At 64.3% G+C, this 20618-nt stretch overlaps 2 protein-coding genes across 2 annotated transcripts in view; one reads left to right on the top strand and one right to left on the bottom strand.

Annotated features, from left to right (window-relative positions):
* LHPP (phospholysine phosphohistidine inorganic pyrophosphate phosphatase) overlaps positions 1-3252 on the top strand; it is a 39231-nt gene extending 35979 nt beyond the window's left edge. The window contains exon 7 of the mRNA XM_081105063.1: positions 2413-3252. Coding sequence (XP_080961189.1) covers positions 2413-2509 — 97 coding nt within the window. The 3' untranslated portion in view covers positions 2510-3252. The remainder of the gene's footprint in view (positions 1-2412) is intronic.
* Positions 3253-7229: 3977 nt separating this feature from the next.
* FAM53B (family with sequence similarity 53 member B) overlaps positions 7230-20618 on the bottom strand; it is a gene marked incomplete at its 3' end in the record, with an annotated part of 45116 nt that continues 31727 nt past the window's right edge. Inside the window, exon 4 of the mRNA XM_081105426.1 lies at positions 7230-7592. Within this exon, the coding sequence (XP_080961552.1) occupies positions 7230-7592 (363 nt within the window). The remainder of the gene's footprint in view (positions 7593-20618) is intronic.

Genomic DNA, 20618 nt, shown 5'->3' with positions numbered 1-20618 from the left:
CCCGAGGGCCGGGCTGAGGGCCCCTCGCCGGGCGGCTCTGCCGTTTACGGGGTGCCAGCAGGACTGTGATGAATGAGGTGCGTCCGGCAGCTTTTCGCGGTGGAGGGTGCTCTGCCAAGCCCGGGGGGGGGGGGGCACCCCTGCCGCTTCCCTCCAGGCCCTGGTTTCTGGGCCTCAGTTTCCCCCTCTGATGGATGGGCGGACGGAGGAGTGCCCTCCCCCACCCCACCCCCAGGCGGTAAGCGCGGGGGGGCGGGGCGGGGCGCCCTCCCAGACAGCCTCCTCCCCACTCGGCGGCCTCGCTGGGCTGCCCCGGCAGTGCCTGTCCCTTCCGGTCCTGAGCCCCGGGTCGTCTGTCTAAGGGGACACTGGTGCCACCCCCAGGACAGCTGAGGAGGTGCCGGCACGGTGCCCGGCTTAGAGTAAACATGCCATCCACAAAGCGGCCTGGCCCAGCCCCCAGGTCCCCGCAGGGCGGCGAGGACCCAGGCCTCCAGGAGGGGCCTGTTCAGCGACGGGGAGCCGCTGCCTGTGCCGCTCGCTTGGCCTGGGGAGTAAGTGCTGGCACCTTCTCAGAGCACCGAGTTCCAGCTTCTGTTTCGGAAAGTCACTCTGTGGGCCCAGCACCCGCCGGGGCCTCCAGTCTGTGCCCGGCCTCTCCTGCCTGTGAACTGGGTAAAGGCTGGGGCAGGGGCTGCATCCAGGGCTGGGGCCTCGGGGAACCTCTTCATCAGCGTGAGGGAGTCTCCTGAGACCGCCACACACCGGTGGGCAGCGCGTGGCACACCCACCGCCCCAGGTGCCCGCGGGGAGTGCGCAGCGAGAACCGCACAGGAAGCAGCTGGCGCTCTGGGTCAGTTCAGGCTGACAAGGCACCACCGGCTGGAACCTGCGGTAAACAGCCAGTTCCTCCCTCCGGGCAGAGCGCCCCGGGCGGGTGCCAGGGTCCACAGGAAGTCCCTCCTCGGCCGGCCCGGCTCCCCTGACCGGGCCCTGCTCAGGCCTGGCCCGGGCGCTGCCACCGTGAGGCCCAGACCAGGAGTCCGGTGTCTCCAGGTTCTGCCCGGGCAGCCCTCAGCGCCTCGTGGGGTCCGTGTGGACCGTGCCTTTCCTTTCATTTATTTCCTCGTGGGTTTTCCACAAACACCGGGCGTCCTCACTGCACTGGCCAGCACCCCGGGCCACCTCCGTCCTGGAGCCTGCAGGGTGAGGGGCGCCCGGCCCACAGGCGCTCGGTCTGGCCGAGGTCACCAGCACCTCGGTGGCGTCCAGGCGTAGACCGTGTCCCAGGCGCCACGGGAAGGACGCTAAAATGAGCGCAAATCCGGCCACGCAGGATGGAGCCCCAGCTCCGCGCTCCCTGCCGTGGCTCTGGGCAGGTTCCGGCCCTCTGTGTCCGTGTCCTCATCTCGCGTGGATGCGTCGGATGCCCCGCCACGGGGCAGTGAGCACACGTGGGGCCAGGCGCAGCTGTCCCTTGTCCTGGGGGTGCGTGTGTGGCCCACCCACCCCCGAGCCAGGGACCTTCACCTGCACCCCAGGCCCCCACAGCCCACACGTGCACCCTCTGCTCTGCGCCCACTGCCAGGGGCACAGCTTTGCTGGGTTTTGTGGTTCAGCCCCCACAGTGTGCGGGACGGAGGCCCCATGAGACACAGGCCGCTGGCCAGCATGGAGGGGGCGCTGGGCCTTCGGGGCGGGCGGGCGGGGCCAAGCGAGTACCTCCATGCACCCGGTCCCCCGCGCCCTCAGCAACGTCGTGTAGTGAAGACATAAAAGTCCGCATTTCCTCTGTGTCGGCAAACACCGCCGGCTGCTAATGCAGCCTTTCTTTTAATGGATCTTGAATTTAAATGATATATAATTAAACATAATTAGCCACGTATGCCGTTCGGCTAGTATCGTGTGCAGAGGGGGCTGGCCAGAATCTCATCACAATATGGCTTCTTTTTTTTTTAATATATTTTTATTGATTTCAGAGAGATGAAGGGAGAGAAACATCAATGATGAGAGAAAACCACTGATCGGCTGCCTCCTGCATGCCCCCTACTGGGGATCTAGCCTGCAACCCAGGCCTGTGGCCCTGACTGGAATCGAACCCAGGACCCTTCAGTCTGCAGGCTGACACTCTATCCACTGAGCAACACCGGCCAGGGCCACAGGGGTCCTCTTTTCTGGGCAGATTCTCGTGCCCTCTTGGGGTTGCGTTCCTTTGATGGACAGTAACGCCGGCCTGAGGCCCTGGAGGGGCCCAAGGAGGGGATCCTGGGGCAGGTGCCAGGGACGTGACGACGAACCGGGTGGGGTATTTGCTGGGGGAGGTTCTGACCTCTGACCCGCCAGAGAGCTTGCCCTGCCTCACTGCCAGCTGGGCCCCCGTGTGGCCTGACCGACGGCCTCTACCCTCCCCAGGCCCAGCGACGAGCACCATCCCGAAGTGAAGGCTGACGGGTACGTGGACAACCTCGCGGAGGCCGTGGACCTGCTGCTGCTGCACGCGGACAAGTGACGGGCCTTCGGGGACGGTCCCCAGCTCCCTGGCACCACCCACCCACGCACCCAGTGCCCAGACCAACCCAGGCTCTGCCCTCACCCTCCACAGCAGGCGAGAGGCCCAGCCAGACGGTGTGGGCGACCAGCCCTTCCTCTCTCCCTCCCCGGTGGCCTGCCTCCTGCCCACACAGCCCTGTGAAGCCAGGAGAGTGGGCTAGGCCTCCAGAGGAGAAAAACCCCTGGGCATGGGCTGGGGTACCCCGGGAATACAGGAACCCCCAAGTGCACGTGCTCTCCAGGGGCCCCACCTGGGCCCCAGGCAGGTCCCGGCCTCGTGATCCAACCTCCTTGGCCTTTCAGCGTGGAGCCTGGAGGACACGGGCCTTCCCTCAGGCCACGCAGCCCCAGCTGAACCAGCCCCCGCCCAGACTCAGAGTGGCCACTCAGCACCCCCCTCCCCCCCCACACACCCCTAACGCAGCACACTGTCCTGTCCCTACAAGTCACCTGTGGAGCCCAAAGCTGGGGCAGCTCCCAGGGGCCTTTGGAGCAGCGCTCGCCAACCGGTGGGCCGTGGACCCCTGAGGTCCGAAAGGTTGGCGACCGCTTAGGAGGCCCACGTGCTACAGAGCGAGAATGGTCACCACTGGGATGGGCTGCAGGCAGAGGGCACTTCCTGGAGCCATAACTCCATAGACGCGAGCGTCACGCCCACTGTGTGCAGGACACTAACCATGAAATAAACCACCCGGCCTGTGGCGACTTGGGCTTTGGCTGCTGAGGGCGGGGCGGGGGGGGGGGGAGAGGGGGCAGGGGGGGCTTGAACCACTGAACAGCAGAGGGCCAGGCCCTGGACTCCTCCCCTGCCCAACCCTTTCATTTAACAGACTGAGGGGAAATTGAGGCCCCCCAGGACCTTCCATGTTCTAGGCACAGCCCTGTGGTCAGATGGGTGGCAAACGGGTTGTGCAATGAAGCGAGCCTCTCCACGGGCCTGCCTCCCCCTCGGGGTCCCTCACAAAGCCCCATATTCCAGCTCCCAACAGTGTCCCCATTTTACAGACGGGCCCCGAGGCTCAGAGGTGACCGAGGGTCCAGGCCCTGCCCCTGCCGGGGGGACCCTCCGGTTAGCCACGCCCAACAGAAACCAGACAGACAGCTCCTGGCGGTTAGACATTAAACCAGGAAGCTTTATTTACACAGTAAAAGTAACAAGCGAATTCCTGAGACTAGAGGGCTCTAGTGCAAGACAGCGTGGCCCGTGGGGAGGGGGGGACAGCCGCGGGGGCGGAGGTGGCCAGACCCCACCCACCCGGGCCGCCGCCCTGCCTGGAGTTTCTCGAAAGGACACCCCAGCCCCAGACACAGGCTCACTGTCCCCGAGCCCCCAGGACACCCCCACACACCGACAACACAATTTGCCAGAGAGACGGTGCTAGGTCAGTCTGTGGCCTGGGACTTCTTTCTTTCGTCTTGTTTTTTAAAGCGGCCTGGTTTTCTGCGCTGGCGCCAGTGGGAGGGGTTTGAGCAACTGTGTGACTGGCAAGAGGCAGCCCATGGGCCGCACCCACGGGCCAGGCAGGGCCGCCACAGCCGGTGTCTGCAGGGACTGCTCACGCCCGGGCACACAGCCCGAGCGGCCATCCCTGAGGTGACCGCCCCAAGGCCAGAGGGCACGCCGTTAGCCTGAGCGGAGGCGGAGGCGCAGGGCACGGGCCGCCCGGGAGGGGGCTGCGGGGGTCGATGCCGGGAGGCTGCTGCGACAGGCAGTGCCCGAAGGCCCCTGGGCAGCACCGGCGGGTGGGAAGCCACACGCTCTCCGCACAGGGACACCCATTCAGACGTTAGGTTTGGTTTGATCACGTGGCTTCTCCTTTATTGACATTTTCTTCCGGCAAACAAACTCACAAAACTTTCCTGCTACAAAAATCTCGTTGAAAAGTAAGGCTTTCTGAGAATGGGAATCTGCGTTTTGTCAGGACACGCCCTGTGGCCGGGAGGCCGTGGGCCCGGCCACGGGAGTAAGGCAAGCGGTTGTGGCACGTAAACGCTGAGGCCGGCAGCACCCCGCCCCACGCCCTGGGGCGGGCGGGGTTCACCACCATCGGGGCCTGGGAGCCCGGCGGCTGGGGAGGGTGCTCCTTTGGGGTGAGGGGGCCTCTCCTCCCCACCCATCGCCCAGAGCCACGCCCCGGCCCTTGTTCTGCAGGACCTGGCAGCCCTGCCCTCCCTCCTGGCTGTGATGTCCTCCCGCCCCCTCAGAGCAGTTCATGGGCAGCGGCCATGAGGCAGGACCCTAACTAGTGAGGCTCCGGCAGGCGAGCCGCCAGCCTGCCCCCGGCCCCTGGGGACAGTCAACACAGGTCAGAGGGAGCCTCCCTCCAAAACCAGAGGGGCTGGGGGTGGAGCAGATGGGCCTCTCCGGGCAGGGCAGCATGGCAGAACCTTCTAGAAGAAGGCTGCCCTCTCCAACCAAAAGATAACCATAACCATACAACCAGCCCCAGGCTGTCCCCTCCCCTCACTGCTGCAGTGTGGGCTGTGGGCGTGGCCAAGGAGCTTCCGGGGCAGCACAGCCCAGAGGGGCCTGGAGACAGGAGAGGGCCAAGCCCTGCGGGGCTGGGGTCCCCCTTCCTGACAGTGCCCGGGGTGGGGGTGGGGGGCTGGTGGGGAGGATGGGTCTGAGGTCACCTGCACCGCAGCCCTGGGCCACCCCCCCCCCACATGGCTCCCTCCTTGGCCGGAGGAAAGGCATGTGGGGCCGCTGCCCAGGCCGTCCTGGCTCAGCCCCCCTCGCTGTGGGCACCTGCGCTGTGGACCGGGAGGCGGGCCCTGCTCCTTCCCAGGAGGGCCTGCCGTAGAGGCCGTGGTCTCTCTTCTTGGCGGCAGCCGAATCCCAGTGCCTCCCACCGGGCTGCTGAGCACAGGGAGCCTCTGAATGCAGCTCCTCTCACCGCTAAGAACACGTGCCCTCCACAAGCCGCCCAGTGGGGATGGGCGAGATGTGCTCGATGGCCCCGAGGGGATGTGCCTTGGGTGGGAGCCACTCGGGCAAAACTGGTTGGCGCCCAGGGCCCCGCCCAGTGCCCACACGCCCATCAACGGGGATCTCAACACCATCCCCACGGCCACGGCCACGGCTGGGTTTTCTGCAAGCCACCCCTTTTGATGTAAAAAGTGCAGGTTTAAGGAGAGCTTCCGTGGGACCTGTCCTCGGGAAGGTGCGAGCCTTTGGTGTGAACGGCAGGAGGGAGGCAGGGCTGCTGGCAGAGAGCGAACAGTGACCGAACGGGCCTGACCCCGTCAGGACTCCAGGGCACACCGGCTGTTACTAGCTGTCTGGGAGGAGCCACAGCTCATAAGCGCCCCCAATGGCTATTGTTTGCGGAAGGTGCCGAGGTCACCAAGGCCCAATTCCAACAGCCACGCGGTCGTCTGCAGCTGGGCCGAGCCGGGGCGGCGGAGTGAAAACTCAGGGGCAGGCTCCTCGCCGCTGCCACCAGGGCTGCCAGGGTGCGAGGAGCAGGGCCGATGGAGCGCGGGGGAATGGGGGAGGTTGCGTGTGCGCCTTGAGCTCCGTGCCTACGGTGGGGCTGGGCAAGGAGGCGGCAATGAACACACTCCACTCCCACCGCTGAGCACGGGGGGCCCTGATTAAAGCCCCCAGGGAATGCCCACCACCACCGGGCATGCACCTGGAATTCCACAGGGGGCTGTGCAGGCCCTCGACCAGGCCCCGGAGCGGCCAGCGGCACCCGCACCCTGACCTGGGCACAGGCCTGGCGTGTGCACCTGCTCACCCTCCTGCCTCCTGAGGACGTTTTCAAGAGGTTGCCCTTCCATGGTGCCATCTCTCCGCTCCCGGAATCAACTAAGCCCATCCCTCAGTGACGGGGTGGCACGGGGAACGGCTGCCCCCTGCCAACCCTGCAGAGTGGCCCCCGGAGTGGCCGGGAGCCACGGGGCCGGGCTGGCCACACACGGGGGTGGTAAGTGGGTCTGTCTCCCCACCCCATGTCTGCCCCACATAGATGGCCTCTGACAAGCACCCCAAGCTGTTTCCTGGCCCCGAGAGTTCAGACGCGGAGGCCCCCCGGCCCCGGGCCTCGGTCTCTCACTCGGAATTAAGGCCACTCGGGTCTGGTGCTGCTGCAAAAGGAAGCGCCTCCGGAACCTTCCAGCCTGAGGCGGGGCCCGGAGGCAAGGCACAGAGTAAGACTGAGCTAAAGAAGCTGGGGCGACCCCCCATGGAACCTGAGCAGGAGGCCTAGAAGGACCCGACACCCCGGGATGGGCCTGAGGCCGCAACCAGCCCCGGAGGGTCAAACCCCAGCCAGGGCAGCAGGCAGAGCGGGGATGAGTGCGCGGCAGGTGCCTGGGATGCGTGGGGCCCACGTCCCACAAGGAAAAGGCGGGGAGACCCAAACCCACAGCAGTTCTGTGGCCTGTGGCCCGTGGCCGCGCTGGGCAGGGCCGGGCTCCGTTCCACTGTGCGGCGTGGCTGGATGGGCGCCCTGGGCCGGGAGCTCTGCGAGCAGGAGCGCCTCTGTGGGAGGAGGGGGCGCGCTCCCGGGGACCCGACTCCTTCCGGACGCTTTCTCAGGCCCCGGAGTGGGGCTCCCGCTTCAAGCGCCTGCCCGTGCCCAGAGCGAGGCCGTGGATCCTGGTGCCCAGAGGAAGGCCGTGCCCAGAGCGAGGCCGTGGATCCTGGTGCGCCACCTGCCCGGGGCCGGGTCTCAGTTATTCTCTATTTGTTCAATATCCAACTCGCCGTCCAGGGAGCAGGGGCTGCTCTCGGCCACCCGGTCCCGCCAGGCAGGGGCAGGCTCCCCCCGCCGGCCACAGCCCCCGTCCGGGGCGCGGCCCTCCGCCTCCTCCCAGCACAGCTCCTCCTTGCAGGCCAGGTCATCGAAGGAGGGGGCGAGAGGCTCGGGCACCGGGGTCCCGGCCGGGGTCCTGCCCCCGGGCCCGGAGGCAGCGGCGGAGAACAGGGCGGCCCAGGACCTGGTGCTGCCGACGTGGAGGGCGAAGGGGCTGCGGGGGCCGCGGTCCTCCATCCCGGAGCTCAGGCAGCTCAGGCTGCTGAAGGTCTGGCAGTTCTGTGGGCGAAACACACACAGGTTACCAAGGGTCATGCCCCCCAAGCCAGGCCCATGCCCGCCAGGCGGGGGCAGACCACCCAAATCCTGGGCTCCTCCATCGTCTGGAAGGAGAAGGGGCCGCCGGCCACTCACTCGGGAAGACAGGCCTGGGCCCACAGTGCATGCTGAGATGCGAGAGCCCAGCCGCGGGCGCAGGGGCCGAGCGTGGACCTGTGACCCAGGAGGTCCGGCTTCGATTCCCGGTCAGGGCACAGGCCCGGGTGTGGGCTCCATCCCCAGTAAGGAGTGTGCAGGAGGCAGTCTATCTGTGATTCTCTCTCATCATGGATGTTTCTCTCTCTCTCCCTCTCCCTTCCTCTCTGAAATAATTAAAAACACTTTTTAAAAAAAAAAAAATACAAAATTCAGTGAGTCCCCTACAAAGTGGCAAAGGGCACTGGCTTGGCAGCACCCACTTCTGGGGAGGCCACAGGGGCAGGCTCCAGGCCCTCGGGCACCTTTCCGAAGGGTGACCTGATCAAAAGGAACCCGATGCCTTTGGGCAATCCCACGTCTGGGGTTTATCTGAAGAAGACTCTTTCGGGTGCGTGCACACTCCAGCCCCAGGACTGACTGTGCCTCCCACACGGTTCAGCTGAGAGGAGAGTCACCCAAACCCTCCACCGCGGCTCCAAGCAGGCCTTGCAGACAAGGGAGGCTCTTGAGCCACTGGAAGAACATTCCGCAGTGAATCTACTGACGCAAATGGAAACGCGCCAGCTGCGCTGCTGCACAAAGGGGCACAATGCCCACCCCACCCACTGGCCCAGATCGGGGGGGGGTGGGGGGGTGGAGGGCTGAGCTGATGCCTGGCCTCGGCTGGGTGACACCAGCCAGCAGCGAGCTGGTTTCCACGGGAACCAGCCCCGCCCGAGATGCTGAGATGCTGGCGCTCCGGGAGGAGGCTCCAGGCCTCTGACAGCACTCAGGGGTGCCGCAGGGCTCAGCAGGAGGGCCTCGGGCAGACCCCTTAGCACCCCCAGGCCGGCTGCCTCCTCTATCAGAGGCCCCAGCAAGAGGGCGCGGCTGACGAGAGCTCCTGGTCCAGGGCTGGCCTCATGGGTCGGCTCAGAGGGACCCCAGGCGTGGAGAATGCTCTGCTTTTGCCATCTTGAAATCCAGAAGTCTTTAAAAAGGGCCCCGCATTTTCACAGCTCATTATCTTTGCTCCCTGAGTTTAAAAAGAACCCCGTTCCCCCACCCACTGCTGCCTCTGTGTGGGACCTGCCTGTGCAGCGGGCACAGCCTGAATGCCACCCCAGGGTGCTGGGCCCACTTGCTCACGACAGGGGGCAGGGCCGCATGGCGCACACGTGGCTGAGTCAGACGTCGGTTTTCCCAGCAGAGGGCTGCCAGCCAGGGGCGCGCGCCCAGCCCGGCCGGAGGTCCTCCCAGGACCAGAGCAGGGGAGGCCTTCCAGGGACCACGGGAGAGGGGTGCGGGCGGGACCTGCGCACCGCACGCCGCCCAGGCCGAGGCCACAGGCTCCCGAGGGCCAGTCCTCTCCCAGCCCACGTCTGTGTCCCTCGAACGGAAGCTGACCACCGCTGTCCCGGCCAGCTGGCTGCCTCAGGGAACAGGTTCGGGGACCGGGAAATAAAAGCCTCTCCCGGGAGGTGCCTTGTTTCTGAGCGCCACGGAGGATGCTGTTCTGGTGGCCTGGCTTTGCTCGGAATCTTCTGATTAACCAGAAAGGTGAAGCCTGGGTTGGGGGGCGGGGTGCCCCGGGAAAAGCACTGGGATTGAGAAGGGCTGGGCCCCCGATTAGACCTCCAAGACCCCAGAGGCCGAGGCCAGCCCAGGCGAGACAGGAGCCCGGCTGCAGCCCCGACCTGGGCCATGGGGGGTTCAACGAGCCCCCACCCCTTCCGCTGAGTCCACACAGAGTCTATGCCCTCCCCCCACATGGCAGAAGGCCGCTGGCGGCTTCTCATGCAAAACAGAGGATCCCAGGTCAGAACACGATCTGAGGCTGGGTGGGCGGAAGCCCCAGAGGCCTGCGATGGGGAGCGGGGGAGGGGGGGTGTCTTGGAGGCCCCTTCTGCCTCCCAGCCACTGTCCCGACTGGCCCAGACCTGAGCCAGGACAGAATTGGGTCCGACGCAGGAAAGAGGGCCCAGCTCAGACAGGGAACTCACCCCCACGCTGGCCTATGTCCCGGCCACCGCCCCAGCCGCCCAGGCAGCAAGGCCCTGAGCAAGCGTAGCCAGGAGGAGCGTGGCACTCAGAAACACCCGAGTGGTCTGTGTCGCCCGCAGAAGTGGGGGGGAACCCCACAGATGGCGATGGGACTCTGCTATAAATCACACCATCCAACCTCAGCCCTCTCCAGGAACCTCAGCTCAAAGGGCTGCAAATGGTCATGGGGACATGGGACCTCACGCCTGCACCCCACAGGCTGATGCTGAGGTGACAAAGGGCCTCATGCCTGCACCCCACAGGCTGACCCTGAGCAGGTGACACAGGACCTCACGCCTGCACCCCACAGGCTGACGCTGAGGTGACAAAGGACCTCACGCCTGCACCCCACAGGCTGATGCTGAGGTGACAAAGGACCTCACGCCTGCACTCCACAGGCTGATGCTGAGGTGACAAAGGACCTCACGCCTGCACCCCACAGGCTGATGCTGAGGTGACACGGGGCCTCACGCCTGCACCCCACAGGCTGATGCTGAGGTGACACGGGGCCTCACGCCTGCACCCCACAGGCTGACCCTGAGCAGGCGCCACTGTCTCCGGAGCTGGAGCTGGAGGATGGTGGGAGCACAGGTGCAAACAGGACAGAAAGCTCCTGGGTCTGCGTGGGCATTCCCTGCTGCCCGGATGGTCCTGTCTGACTTCATGGCACATGGGACAGTGTCCGGGCCATTGCAGACCCAGCTTGGCCTGGAAGGGGCACCAGGGCTTCAGATGAGCCCCCCTGACCTGCCCAATGAGGGGGCTGAGGGTACCAGGGCCACTGCTCTGCGCTCTGGACCCATTGGGTCCCTGCTCGGCAGCAGGCGAGAAGCTGTGAGGTTCAGCTGGTACATGAGTCAGCCCCAGGCCGCCAGGGGGCTCCCCCACCCCCACCCCACCAGTCCTCAGGCACCTGCGCCTGGGCTGCAAAGCCGAGGTCACCTTGAAACCTTGTTGACTCAAAACTCAGCCGCAGTAAACACCCAGGTCCGCCTCCTCCAATTATGCTTGGGCGGTGGCACGCCCCTGCCCCACCTCCTCCGAGGAATGCCCGGGCGGTGGCACGCCCCTCCGGCCGGCCAGGAGTGTGACGGCCACAATGGGGCAGTGTGTGTCCCCCACACTGACCTCCAGAGTGCATACCACGCCAGCCCTGCGGCTGCCCTGTGCCCACCACGCCCTGGCAGAGGCCAGCCCAGCCGCTCCTGGAAGCTGACGCAGCCCGGAAACCCAGCTCCCAGCTCCCCAGGAGGAAGGCTGCAGGGCTGCTGGAGGCCTGTGTGCCCTGCCCTCAAGGATGTCTGGGGCCCCACCGACCTGGCTCAGTGGTTTAGCATCGACTTATGAAACAGGAGGTCACAGTTCAATTCCGTCAGGGCACAGGCCCGGGTTGCAGGCTCATCCCCAGTGTGGGGCGTGCAGGAGGCAGCTGATGCATGACTTTCTCATCATGGATGTTTCTATCCCTCTCCCTCTCTCTCCCTCTCCCTCTCTGAGATCAATAAAAATACTTAATTTTAAAAAATGTCTGGGGACCAGCAAAGCTTCAGCACCACATGAGCACATCCTCTGGGTGAAATGGCAGCATTGGGACCAGTCCCGCTCCCAGCACCGCCCGGGGGAAGGGCCGCCCACGTGGGTGGACACAGGCCGGCCCAGCCAACTCAGCTCGGACTGTCCCTGGGGCCTCAGGCTAGTGGCTGAAGACATGGTCAGCACCCAGTCCTACAGTCTGGGGCGACTTAGGAATGGAGCCCCCAAAAGTCAGATCTTTCCCATGAGACCAGCCAGGCCTCAGCTGCAGCCACGTGTCAGCCCACCCCACCTGCCCCCGGGTCTTCCCAGCCGGGTCGGGGGGGGGGGGTGCGGGGGGGATCGTGACCCCCTTCCCCACCCGGCCGCTCTGCGCCAATATTTGTCCTGCGCTCTCCTCTGGTGGGTGGTCCCTGTGCCGGGCCTTGAAGTCAAAGCCGGGTGCGGGGGCAGCTGTCCTGGGCCTTAGGGGGACCACATCTAAGGGGCTCTTCACACGGCTCGCTGTGAGGCTGACCCTGTCCACTCCCCTCTCCCCCTCCAGTGTCTGAGAGCCTCCCCATTCAGCCCTGAACCCCCCTCAGGCTCTGCCTCCAGGAACCAACGACCTGCCGGGAGCATCTCCCTCTTTGCAAGTCCAATTTGACGGCCCGGCCAGAGCGGCTCAGAGGGTTGGGCGTCGCGCTGTGCACCCAAAGGTGGCCGGTGGGCTCCCGGTCAGGGCACAGGCCAGGATGAGAGCTCGATGCCCAGCAGGGGGCGTGCAGGAGGCAACGGATATTGTTCTCTCACATCATTGATGTTTCTCTCTCTCTCCTCCCCCTTCCCCCACATGTCCCCAGGTGAGGACAAATAAATAAAATCCAACTGGCCGATCTCTGTGTTACAGATTTGGGATATAACGACCCCAACCTAAAGACAGGGGATCAGATCAGCCACCAGCCTGGCCTTCGCTTCCTGGAGCCACAGCCGCTGTGCCGGGAGCCGCGGCCCAGCGCAGGCATTTCCTCCCCACACAGACGCCTAGAGTCCTCCCAGCATCAGGGAACCAGGCCCGAGAACGCCGCCTGGAAGGTTCCTAATTACGCTGGAAGCTGGCAGAGACCAGGATGGCAAGGCCTGTGGCTTCCTGGGTGGTTTCTTTCTACCTCAGAAAAGAGCGAGAAAAACTAGAATATGGGGCCTCTTTGATCTCGCTTAGATAAACCTGAACTTTGCATGGAGGCTGGACACTCGGGTGCGGGGTGACCCGGCATCTCTGTGAAATGCTTCATTAACGGTTACCCTCGGGAGTGAGGCAGCAGCAGCCAGGGGGCTGAGGTCTGAGAGCAGAAGAGAAAGCTGCCTCGGGGAGCTTTGGGGCCCCGTGAGCACCCCGACTTGGCAATGGAGACTCGAGGTTCCCCAAGGTCACGGGTTTTAGGTGCACACGGCGGGGAGGGGCGGGGGCGGAGCAGGAAGTGTCTGTGGGGGGGGAAGGGCGGCGCTGGCGCCACGAGGAAGTCCCGCTCCCCCCACCGTGCCCAGCCGCTCCTGCAGAGGCACGGTCACGGGGCGCCTGCTCCATGGCCGGCTCTCCTTGTCCAGCACACCCAGCTCTGCACCCGCCTCTGGAGCCAGCCCCACCCGAGCCCCCATGCGCCCTGCTGGCTGCAGCCTGACCCTGCGCCCACCACCTGGCCCAGCGGCCTGCGCACAGTAGGTGCTCAGTCAGCCGACAGGAAGGAAGGACCCCCCCTGTCAGCCCCGCCTGGCTGAGCTTGTGTGGCACAGTCCCTGGGTGTCCGGGGTGCCATGGGCAGGACAGGCCACTGCGGCTCCCGCTGCCTCTGCCCCGGCCCCAGAAGGTGCGGAGGCCGCCGCCAAGGGCTCCTGGCGACTCTTGCCTCTGCGGTGTGCGGCCAGCACACACTCCCCACGGGGCTGTGCTGCCCCCCTCAGCCCGGCCTGGACAGGGTTCCCCTACCGAAGTCCGGGGACCTTGCAGAGCACAAAGGGGCTGGCGGGGCGCCGAGGCGCTGCTCCGGGTGGGCACTGGCCTTTGTTCCGCTGCCTGGCACCGCATCAGGGCACTGGGCCTCCTTTACGATGGCATTTCCTTGTTCCCCCAGAAACCTTCTGGGCCTCAGTTTCTCATCTGCGCCCCGGCTAATAAAAGCCCCAAGTCCACCGTGCAGAAGATTAACTGCGCCGAGATCCCTTCCATCTCCACGTGGGGTTCTTTTTGACTTTCCTTCTCTCCTTATTGGCAAGAACAAGGTTTATGTTTTTAAAAGGGCACTTGGCAAAACGCAGACAACATACCCCGCCAGCCCCGAGTTCCGGCACCTACTCCCCCAGCTGCCTCCGAGTTCTGTGAGCCCAGGGCCTGAGAACAGAGGGGCCAACGCTGAGCGGCAAAGGGGCTGCACAGGCGCCCACAGGAGCCTGCAGCGGTCAGCGGCGGGCCCTGCTGGCGGCCGCAAGGGGAGGCCCCGAGGCCGTCCTGCTGGGCAGGGTGTGCGAGGCCTGGGCCGCCTGGCGCCTGCCTGGGGCCGGTCTGGGCTTCAGCTCCTGGGGGAACACTATGGGCTTCATGAGCGCCCCAAGGCAGGGGCTGCTCTGTGCCCCAAACACTGGTTTCCCCCAAATAAGGCCCATCTCCAGGTCCAGCCATGCAAACAGGCTGCGCCCACCACTCGGAGCAGCTGCCAGCCCCGCCCAGGCCCATCTCCAACAGGAGAGCCATCCACGTGAGCCCTGGGGTCCGTCCGCCCTGGGAGGCTGCTGTCCAGGCAGCTCTGGCATGACCTGAGGCCTGGCGCCCACTCCGACCAGAACCCTACCTCCACCCCATCGCCCCGAAAGGCCCCTTCAGGCCACCCGTCCTGAGCTCCAGGCCCAACGGGCCCTCCGAGCACCTCACGTGCCTCACACCTGCCCAGCACCCCCTCCAGGGCCAGGCCGGGCAGCCCCCTCCTGCCACTCGGGCTCCACTGGACCCGCCGCGCTCCCCTGGAGGTGTCCTCTGCCTGCGGGGTCACCCCTTCAGGAACCTCTCTCCCCTTGGCCCAGCTAGAACGCCCCCCCGCCCCCACCGTGTGTGCTGGGCCCCTGGGCTCAGACACAGAGCAGCTCGCTGCATCCCTGACGCCTGGAGACACGAACGGAGGGCCCGAAATGTGCCGAGCCGGCACGGCCATGGGTGAGCCGAGAGGGGGCGGTGAAGGATGGAGAAGACGGACGAGAGAAGAAAGCTGGGGCTGGGTGGGACGCTGCTCTCTGATGGAGACAGCGCCACGGCCTGCGAGCCGAGTCTTTATTTTATAGCAGATTCCACGCGGCAAAGTAAAGGCGTGGTCAAGATGTTTACAGCGTTCTCGCGGTTTCGAATCCACTCAGTTACATGCACCTGGTCAAGCTTTGTTTACTGCAGCCCCTCCCGCAGTCCACATCACTCAGCCACGTGGACCACAGGTGCGGACCATAAGGTCACGCTCACAGCCATAGCCTTTGGCTGTAACTGTGCTGGGACTTGCACGTGGCTTTGCCACGAGAGGACCGTGCCCTCTCATTAGTCTCAGGCTTGAACCTGTCCGAACGCTGTGGCCGCTCTCCACACCAAAATGGTCCCTTTGGGTAGATTCCCTGCCCCCGGGACCGGCGTTTCCCCTTCCCCGTCCGTGAAGTGGGGACTAGAACCGCCGCCAGGGCTGCGATGGGGCTGAAATGAGGTTGTAAACAGGGCCTGCCCTGATGGGGTGTCAACACCATTTTCTGGTGCCCAGCTGTGCCCCCCGAGTGGCCCCAGGTGGAAACCGCCTAAGCAGGGCTGCTGACCCCGTCCGGGTCCCACCTGGAAGCGGGCATGAGAGCAGCAACGCAGGCACGTGGGGGCCAGAGGCTGCACTGGCCTCGCTGGCCCCAGCGTCCCGCGAGGGCGGGGGAGGCGGCACCAGCCCAGCTCGGCAGCGTGTCCCGGCGTGTCCCAGCGTGCCTGGGGGGCGGGCGCCATGGACATGCCCGAGGGCGACGGGCGAGATGGGACATTCCTGGGCACATTCCGACTCTCTGGGCTCGGCTGTCCTCCCCGAAGAGCCTCAGGGAGTGGCAGGGACTGTGTGGGTTCTGTGCCCTGGGCCTGGGGGACTCGTTAGAGGACTGCCTCTCCCGACAGCTCTGTCTCACCCCGAGGCAGGCAAAGCCCCAGGGGGCACCCAGCTCTGACTCACAGCCCGAGGCTCACCCATGTGCCCCCCTTGCTGCTGCAAAAACGCCAGGATGGCCCTGGCCGGTGTGGCTCAGTGGACAGAGCACCAGCCCTTGGATTTGGTTCCGGTCAAGGGCGTGTACCTCAGTTGCAGGCTCGATCCCCTGCATATGCAGGAGGCAACCAATTGATGTGTCTCTCCCTCTCTCTTCCACTCTCTCTGAAAATCAATGGAAAAATATACTTGGGTGAGGAGTAACAAACACGCCAGTATTCAGGATGGAAACCCAACCGAATTTCTACCCTCAAGAGCCCCCAGCAGCCCTCGCCTGCTCCCTGGTAAAAATCCCACCACAAAGGCCGAGGCCTGGGGCCCCCTGGCTCCTGGACGGCTCCCGGGAAAGTGAGGGCCAGTGTGGCCCTAAATCACTTTCAACCCTGACATCTCTGACCTGAGCTGCCGTAAATCCCGCCGCCGCCCCGGAACCTCGGCTGCCCCGGGAAGAGCCGGGCATTGCTGGGGGCTCGCTCCTGTGTCCTGGCAGCCGGGAGCCTCTGCCGACAGCAGGCAACGCTCACCGAGCACCTCCCGGAGCTGCGGGGGCTTCCCACGGAACCTCACAACACCGGGGGGGGGGGGCACACCAGGCTGGGGGTTCTGACATTCACGGGGCCACAGGGAGGGAGTGGGGGACTGGGGTCTGAGTGCAGAGAGGAGAAGACGCCAGCCAGGCAGCGCCAGGCCAGAGGCGGGAGGGGTGCGTGCCCGGCTGACCCCACTCGGCCCCAGCCCTCAGCCAGATGGGAGCAAGGGGCAAAGGCCAGGATCCATGGCTTTTCCCTGGCGCCCACCCCCAGGTGATGAATGGTGTGTCAGGGGAAAGGCCAAAGGGCCGAGCAGGAGGCAAAGCAACGAGAGCAGTGGTTCTCAGCCTCGGCTGCACATCAGAGTCACCTGGGAATCTTTTTAAAATGCTGATTTCTGGGCCCCATCCTCTGGAAATTCTGTGTCTTTGTTACTAATGTGGTGGCCCCACCCCATAACAAAGAAACAGAATTTCTGGAGGATGAGGCCCAGAAATCAGGATTTTAAAAAGATTCCCAGGTGATTCTAACGTGCAGCCAAGGTTGAGAACCCCTGAACTAGAGGAACAAAGAGCCGCCCAGAGCCCGACCCAGGACCCGCGGTGCAGGCAGCGTCAGGCGTCTTCCCAAGGCCCTCATGCCTTCTTCCCCTTGGATGTAAGTGCCTGCGCATGTCTGTGTGCATGCCCCACACACACACACGTGCCCATGTACACATAAACACACACGTGTGCACACGCGTACATAGCTCTGCCACCTGCAATCTCTCTGAGACGCTGCCATTCCCGCAGCGACTGATGACGACTCAGACCCCACGGTCCTCCTGGTCCCGACGGGGAGGGTGCGGGAGGGCAGTGCCTGGGGCCCAGGCCAGGAGGGAGCCGGCTTCCTCCTGCAGAAATCTGATGAGCTGGAAAGGCACCGCGCCCGGGGGAGCCCTCACTGTCGGCAAGCGGCTGGCGCGGGAGGAAGCTGCGGACACCGTGTCAGGGGCGGAGGCCCGGGCTCGCTGGGAAAGGGAATCCGGAGCCACGGGCCACGGGGAACCAGGCTCTCACCCCCCGGGAGCCGCCTCCACCACCGGGGAGACCACAGACCTGACCGGCCGCCCACTGCCCGGGCTCCTCCTAGCACCCGGGAGCGTGTGGTGTCGCGGGACAGACCGGCGAGGGGGGAGCGCCTGTCACAACAAGGGGGTCGGGAGCCAGGATGGAGCCCGTGGGAGCTGAGGGCCGTGTCCCACCCACCCGCAGGGACAGCTGCAGGTCGCTGGGACGGGGCCAGTGTGGGCAGGGCAGGCGCAGAGGCAATGGAGGGCCAGGGACTAGCCGCCGTCATCACCAGCGGCCTCACTACTTCACCCTGGGCAAGGGCCTCGCCTCTGTGGGCTTCAGTTTCCCCGGATGCACAGTGACAGGACTGGACTGAGATTCCTTCAAGTTCTGAGACTTGCGGGTTCCAGGTAGAACCTTCTACACCTCTTCGTCCTCAAAAGCGGGAGCCAGAGCCTGGCTGGCGTGGCTCAGGGGCTGAGCGTCGACCTGTGAACCAGGAGGTCAGGGCTCCATTTCTGGTCAGGGCACAGGCCCGGGTTGTGGGCTCCATCCCCAGTGGGGGGCGTGCAGGAGGCAGCCGATCAGTGATCCTCTCTCATCACTGATGTTTCTGTGTCTCTCTCCCTCTCCCTTCCTCTCTGGAATCAATAAAAATATATCTTTTTAAAAAGTGGGAGCAGAAGCCAAGCCCTGAGGAAGACACGGCCATCTCAGCGGACACCGGCACACGGATCTTGGCCGAGGCCCCTGCATTGTTCTTGTGGCCTCTGACCACCCACCCGACCACCCAGGAGGGGGCGCGGGGAGAGACGGTGACGGGCACAGGGTCCCGGCCTCGAAGGCAGCAGGCGGGAAGCCGGAAGCACCGTCCTGGCCGGCCCCGCCGCCACGTGAGTGAGTCAGCAGCTGTTTCTCCCAAAATACTTTTCCTCCACCACATACCAAGGCCTGCCAACAGCCCAGCAACGGCAGGGACTCACTCGGACACGCCAGCCCAGACGCACTGCCAGAGTCCACGCTGCCACAGCTGTCGGAGGGCCGGCCACGCACAGTGCCCGCCTGGGAGGTGGCAGGATTCATGGCCCACAGCTGCCCTCCCGGAGCCGGTGTGACTGTGGCAGGCCCCTTCCCAGGCCGCACGCCGCCTCACACCTATGCCTTCGGCCCGGAAAGGAACGGCATCTGCTGCCACCTGTCTTCCCAGGAGCCACGCTGTACACCTTTCCGCTCAGGACGCCTCCGGAGGCGGGCATTCCCGGGCCCATTTCTCAGGGAACAACAAGCTGAGCTCGGGGAGGCCACCGCCCAGGACCCTGCAGCTGCGAGCAGCAGAGAGGGCGCGGGCTCGGGCTCCGCCGCGCTCAGCGCCCCGGCACCCACGCAGGTATTTATAGCCCCGAGAGCGAGCGCCTCGGCCAGATGATCAGCCGCAGGTACAGACGGCACCATGAGCTGCCAGACGCCTTCTCCCTGCTGAGCCAGACCGCGCTATTCTTAGTCACATCGTCAAGGAGAGGATCATGTTAAGACACCGGAGGCTCTGCCTAGGCCCCAGAATAAACACTAAGGAGGCAGCAACGAACACGGCACCGCCCCCCAGGAAGAGCCTGTGCCCGCGGGAGGAGGCCACAGTGAAAGGCCCGGGCGGGCGAAGCCCAGGTGCCTGCAGGGCCGTAAGATGAAGGGGCCTCACTGTGAGCCAGAGCCGGGCACGAGGCTGCGTCTTCAACGGCTCTGCTTGGGCTCTCCCATGCTCAATGATGATGATGATGGTGATAACAGCGATGATGGTGATGGTGATGGTGGTGGTGGTGGTGATGATGGTAATAACAGTGATGGTGGTGATGGCGGTGGTGATGAAGGTGGTGATGGTGTTGGTGGTGATGATGGTGGTGATGGTGTTGGTAGTGATGATGAAGATGGTGATGGTGATAATAGTGAGGATGATGAAATGATAAAGATGAAGGTGATGGTGGTGATAGCATTGATGGTGGTGATGATGAAGGTGGTGATGGTGTTCAAGGTGTTTGTGATGGTGATGAAGGTGATGATGGTTTTGGTGGTGATGGTGGTGATGATGAAGGCAGTGATAGTGTTGGTGGTGGTGATGATGAAGGTGGTGATGGTGTTCAAGGTGTTTGTGATGGTGATGAAGGTGATGATGGTTTTGGTGGTGATGGTGGTGATGGCGGTGATGATGAAGGCAGTGATAGTGGTGGTGGTGATGATGAAGGTGGTGATGGTGTTCAAGGTGTTTGTGATGGTGATGAAGGTGATGATGGTTTTGGTGGTGATGGTGGTGATGGCGGTGATGATGAAGGCAGTGATAGTGTTGGTGGTGGTGGTGATGAAAGTGGTGATGGTGTTCATGGTGTCTGTGATGGTGGATGGCAGTGGTGATGAAGGTAATGATGGTGGTGGTGATGAAGGTGGTGATGGTGTTGGTGGTGATGATGGTGGTGATGATGTTGGTAGTGATGATGAAGATGGTGATGGTGATAATAGTGAGGATGATGAAATGATAAAGATGAAGGTGATGGTGGTGATAGCATTGATGGTGGTGATGATGAAGATGGTGATGGTGTTCAAGGTGTTTGTGATGGTGATGATGGTGATGATGGTTTTGGTGGTGATGATGAAGGCAGTGATAGTGTTGGTGGTGGTGGTGATGAAAGTGGTGATGGTGTTCATGGTGTCTGTGATGGTGGATGGCAGTGGTGATGAAGGTAATGATGGTGGTGGTGATGGTGGTGGTGACGGTGGCAGCTGCCATGTGCTGAGCACCCACCGTGTGACCCGATGTGCTAGATGCTTTACACCCTCTGGTTTATGTGATCTGCACAACAGCTCTCTCAGGTGAGTTATTCCCTGAGCCGTCGGCATTGAAGAGGCGGAGGCGTATCTGAAAGGGAAGAGCTCATTCTACCATGGACCTTGTCGCTCCAACTGCAACCCCTCTCCTGCCCTCGCCAATGAGAGTGAAAGCAAACTTCTTTGTACAACAGGGAAGGAACAATGGGGGTGCTGAGGGGCGGTGGGGGCACAGAGGGGTACTGCTGGGCTTCACGCACCTCCCTGCGCCGAGGGCTCCCCAAACTCTCGGCAGAGGCTACGTCCTGCCCAAGCCCCCCCCCAAAGCCCAAGCCACAGCAGCGAGGTGGCAGGCAGGCCGAGGCAGAAGGCCAGCTGCACTCAGCACGGTGGCCAGTGCTTGCCACCTGGGCTCTGTCCCTGCACCACGGAGGGGCGAGGTCACTCCCAACCCTCCCGTCGGAGGCTCTCAGGGCCCTGTACCAGGGGTCGAGGCCGTGCGTGCCCTAACTACACTCTGTGCTCGGGGAGGGCGGGGGGCCGGAGGGCAGAGCTGAGCGGGGCTGCTGCCTGGCGTCCTCCTGGGCCGTTCCGACCTCTGGCCGCACAGGATGGGCAGGGGCAGTGAGGGGC

This window comes from Myotis nattereri (assembly GCF_964212035.1).
Source record: "Myotis nattereri genome assembly, chromosome: 13".
NCBI classification, from domain to species: Eukaryota; Metazoa; Chordata; class Mammalia; order Chiroptera; family Vespertilionidae; genus Myotis; species Myotis nattereri.
This window is presented reverse-complemented; position numbering and strand designations above follow the sequence as displayed.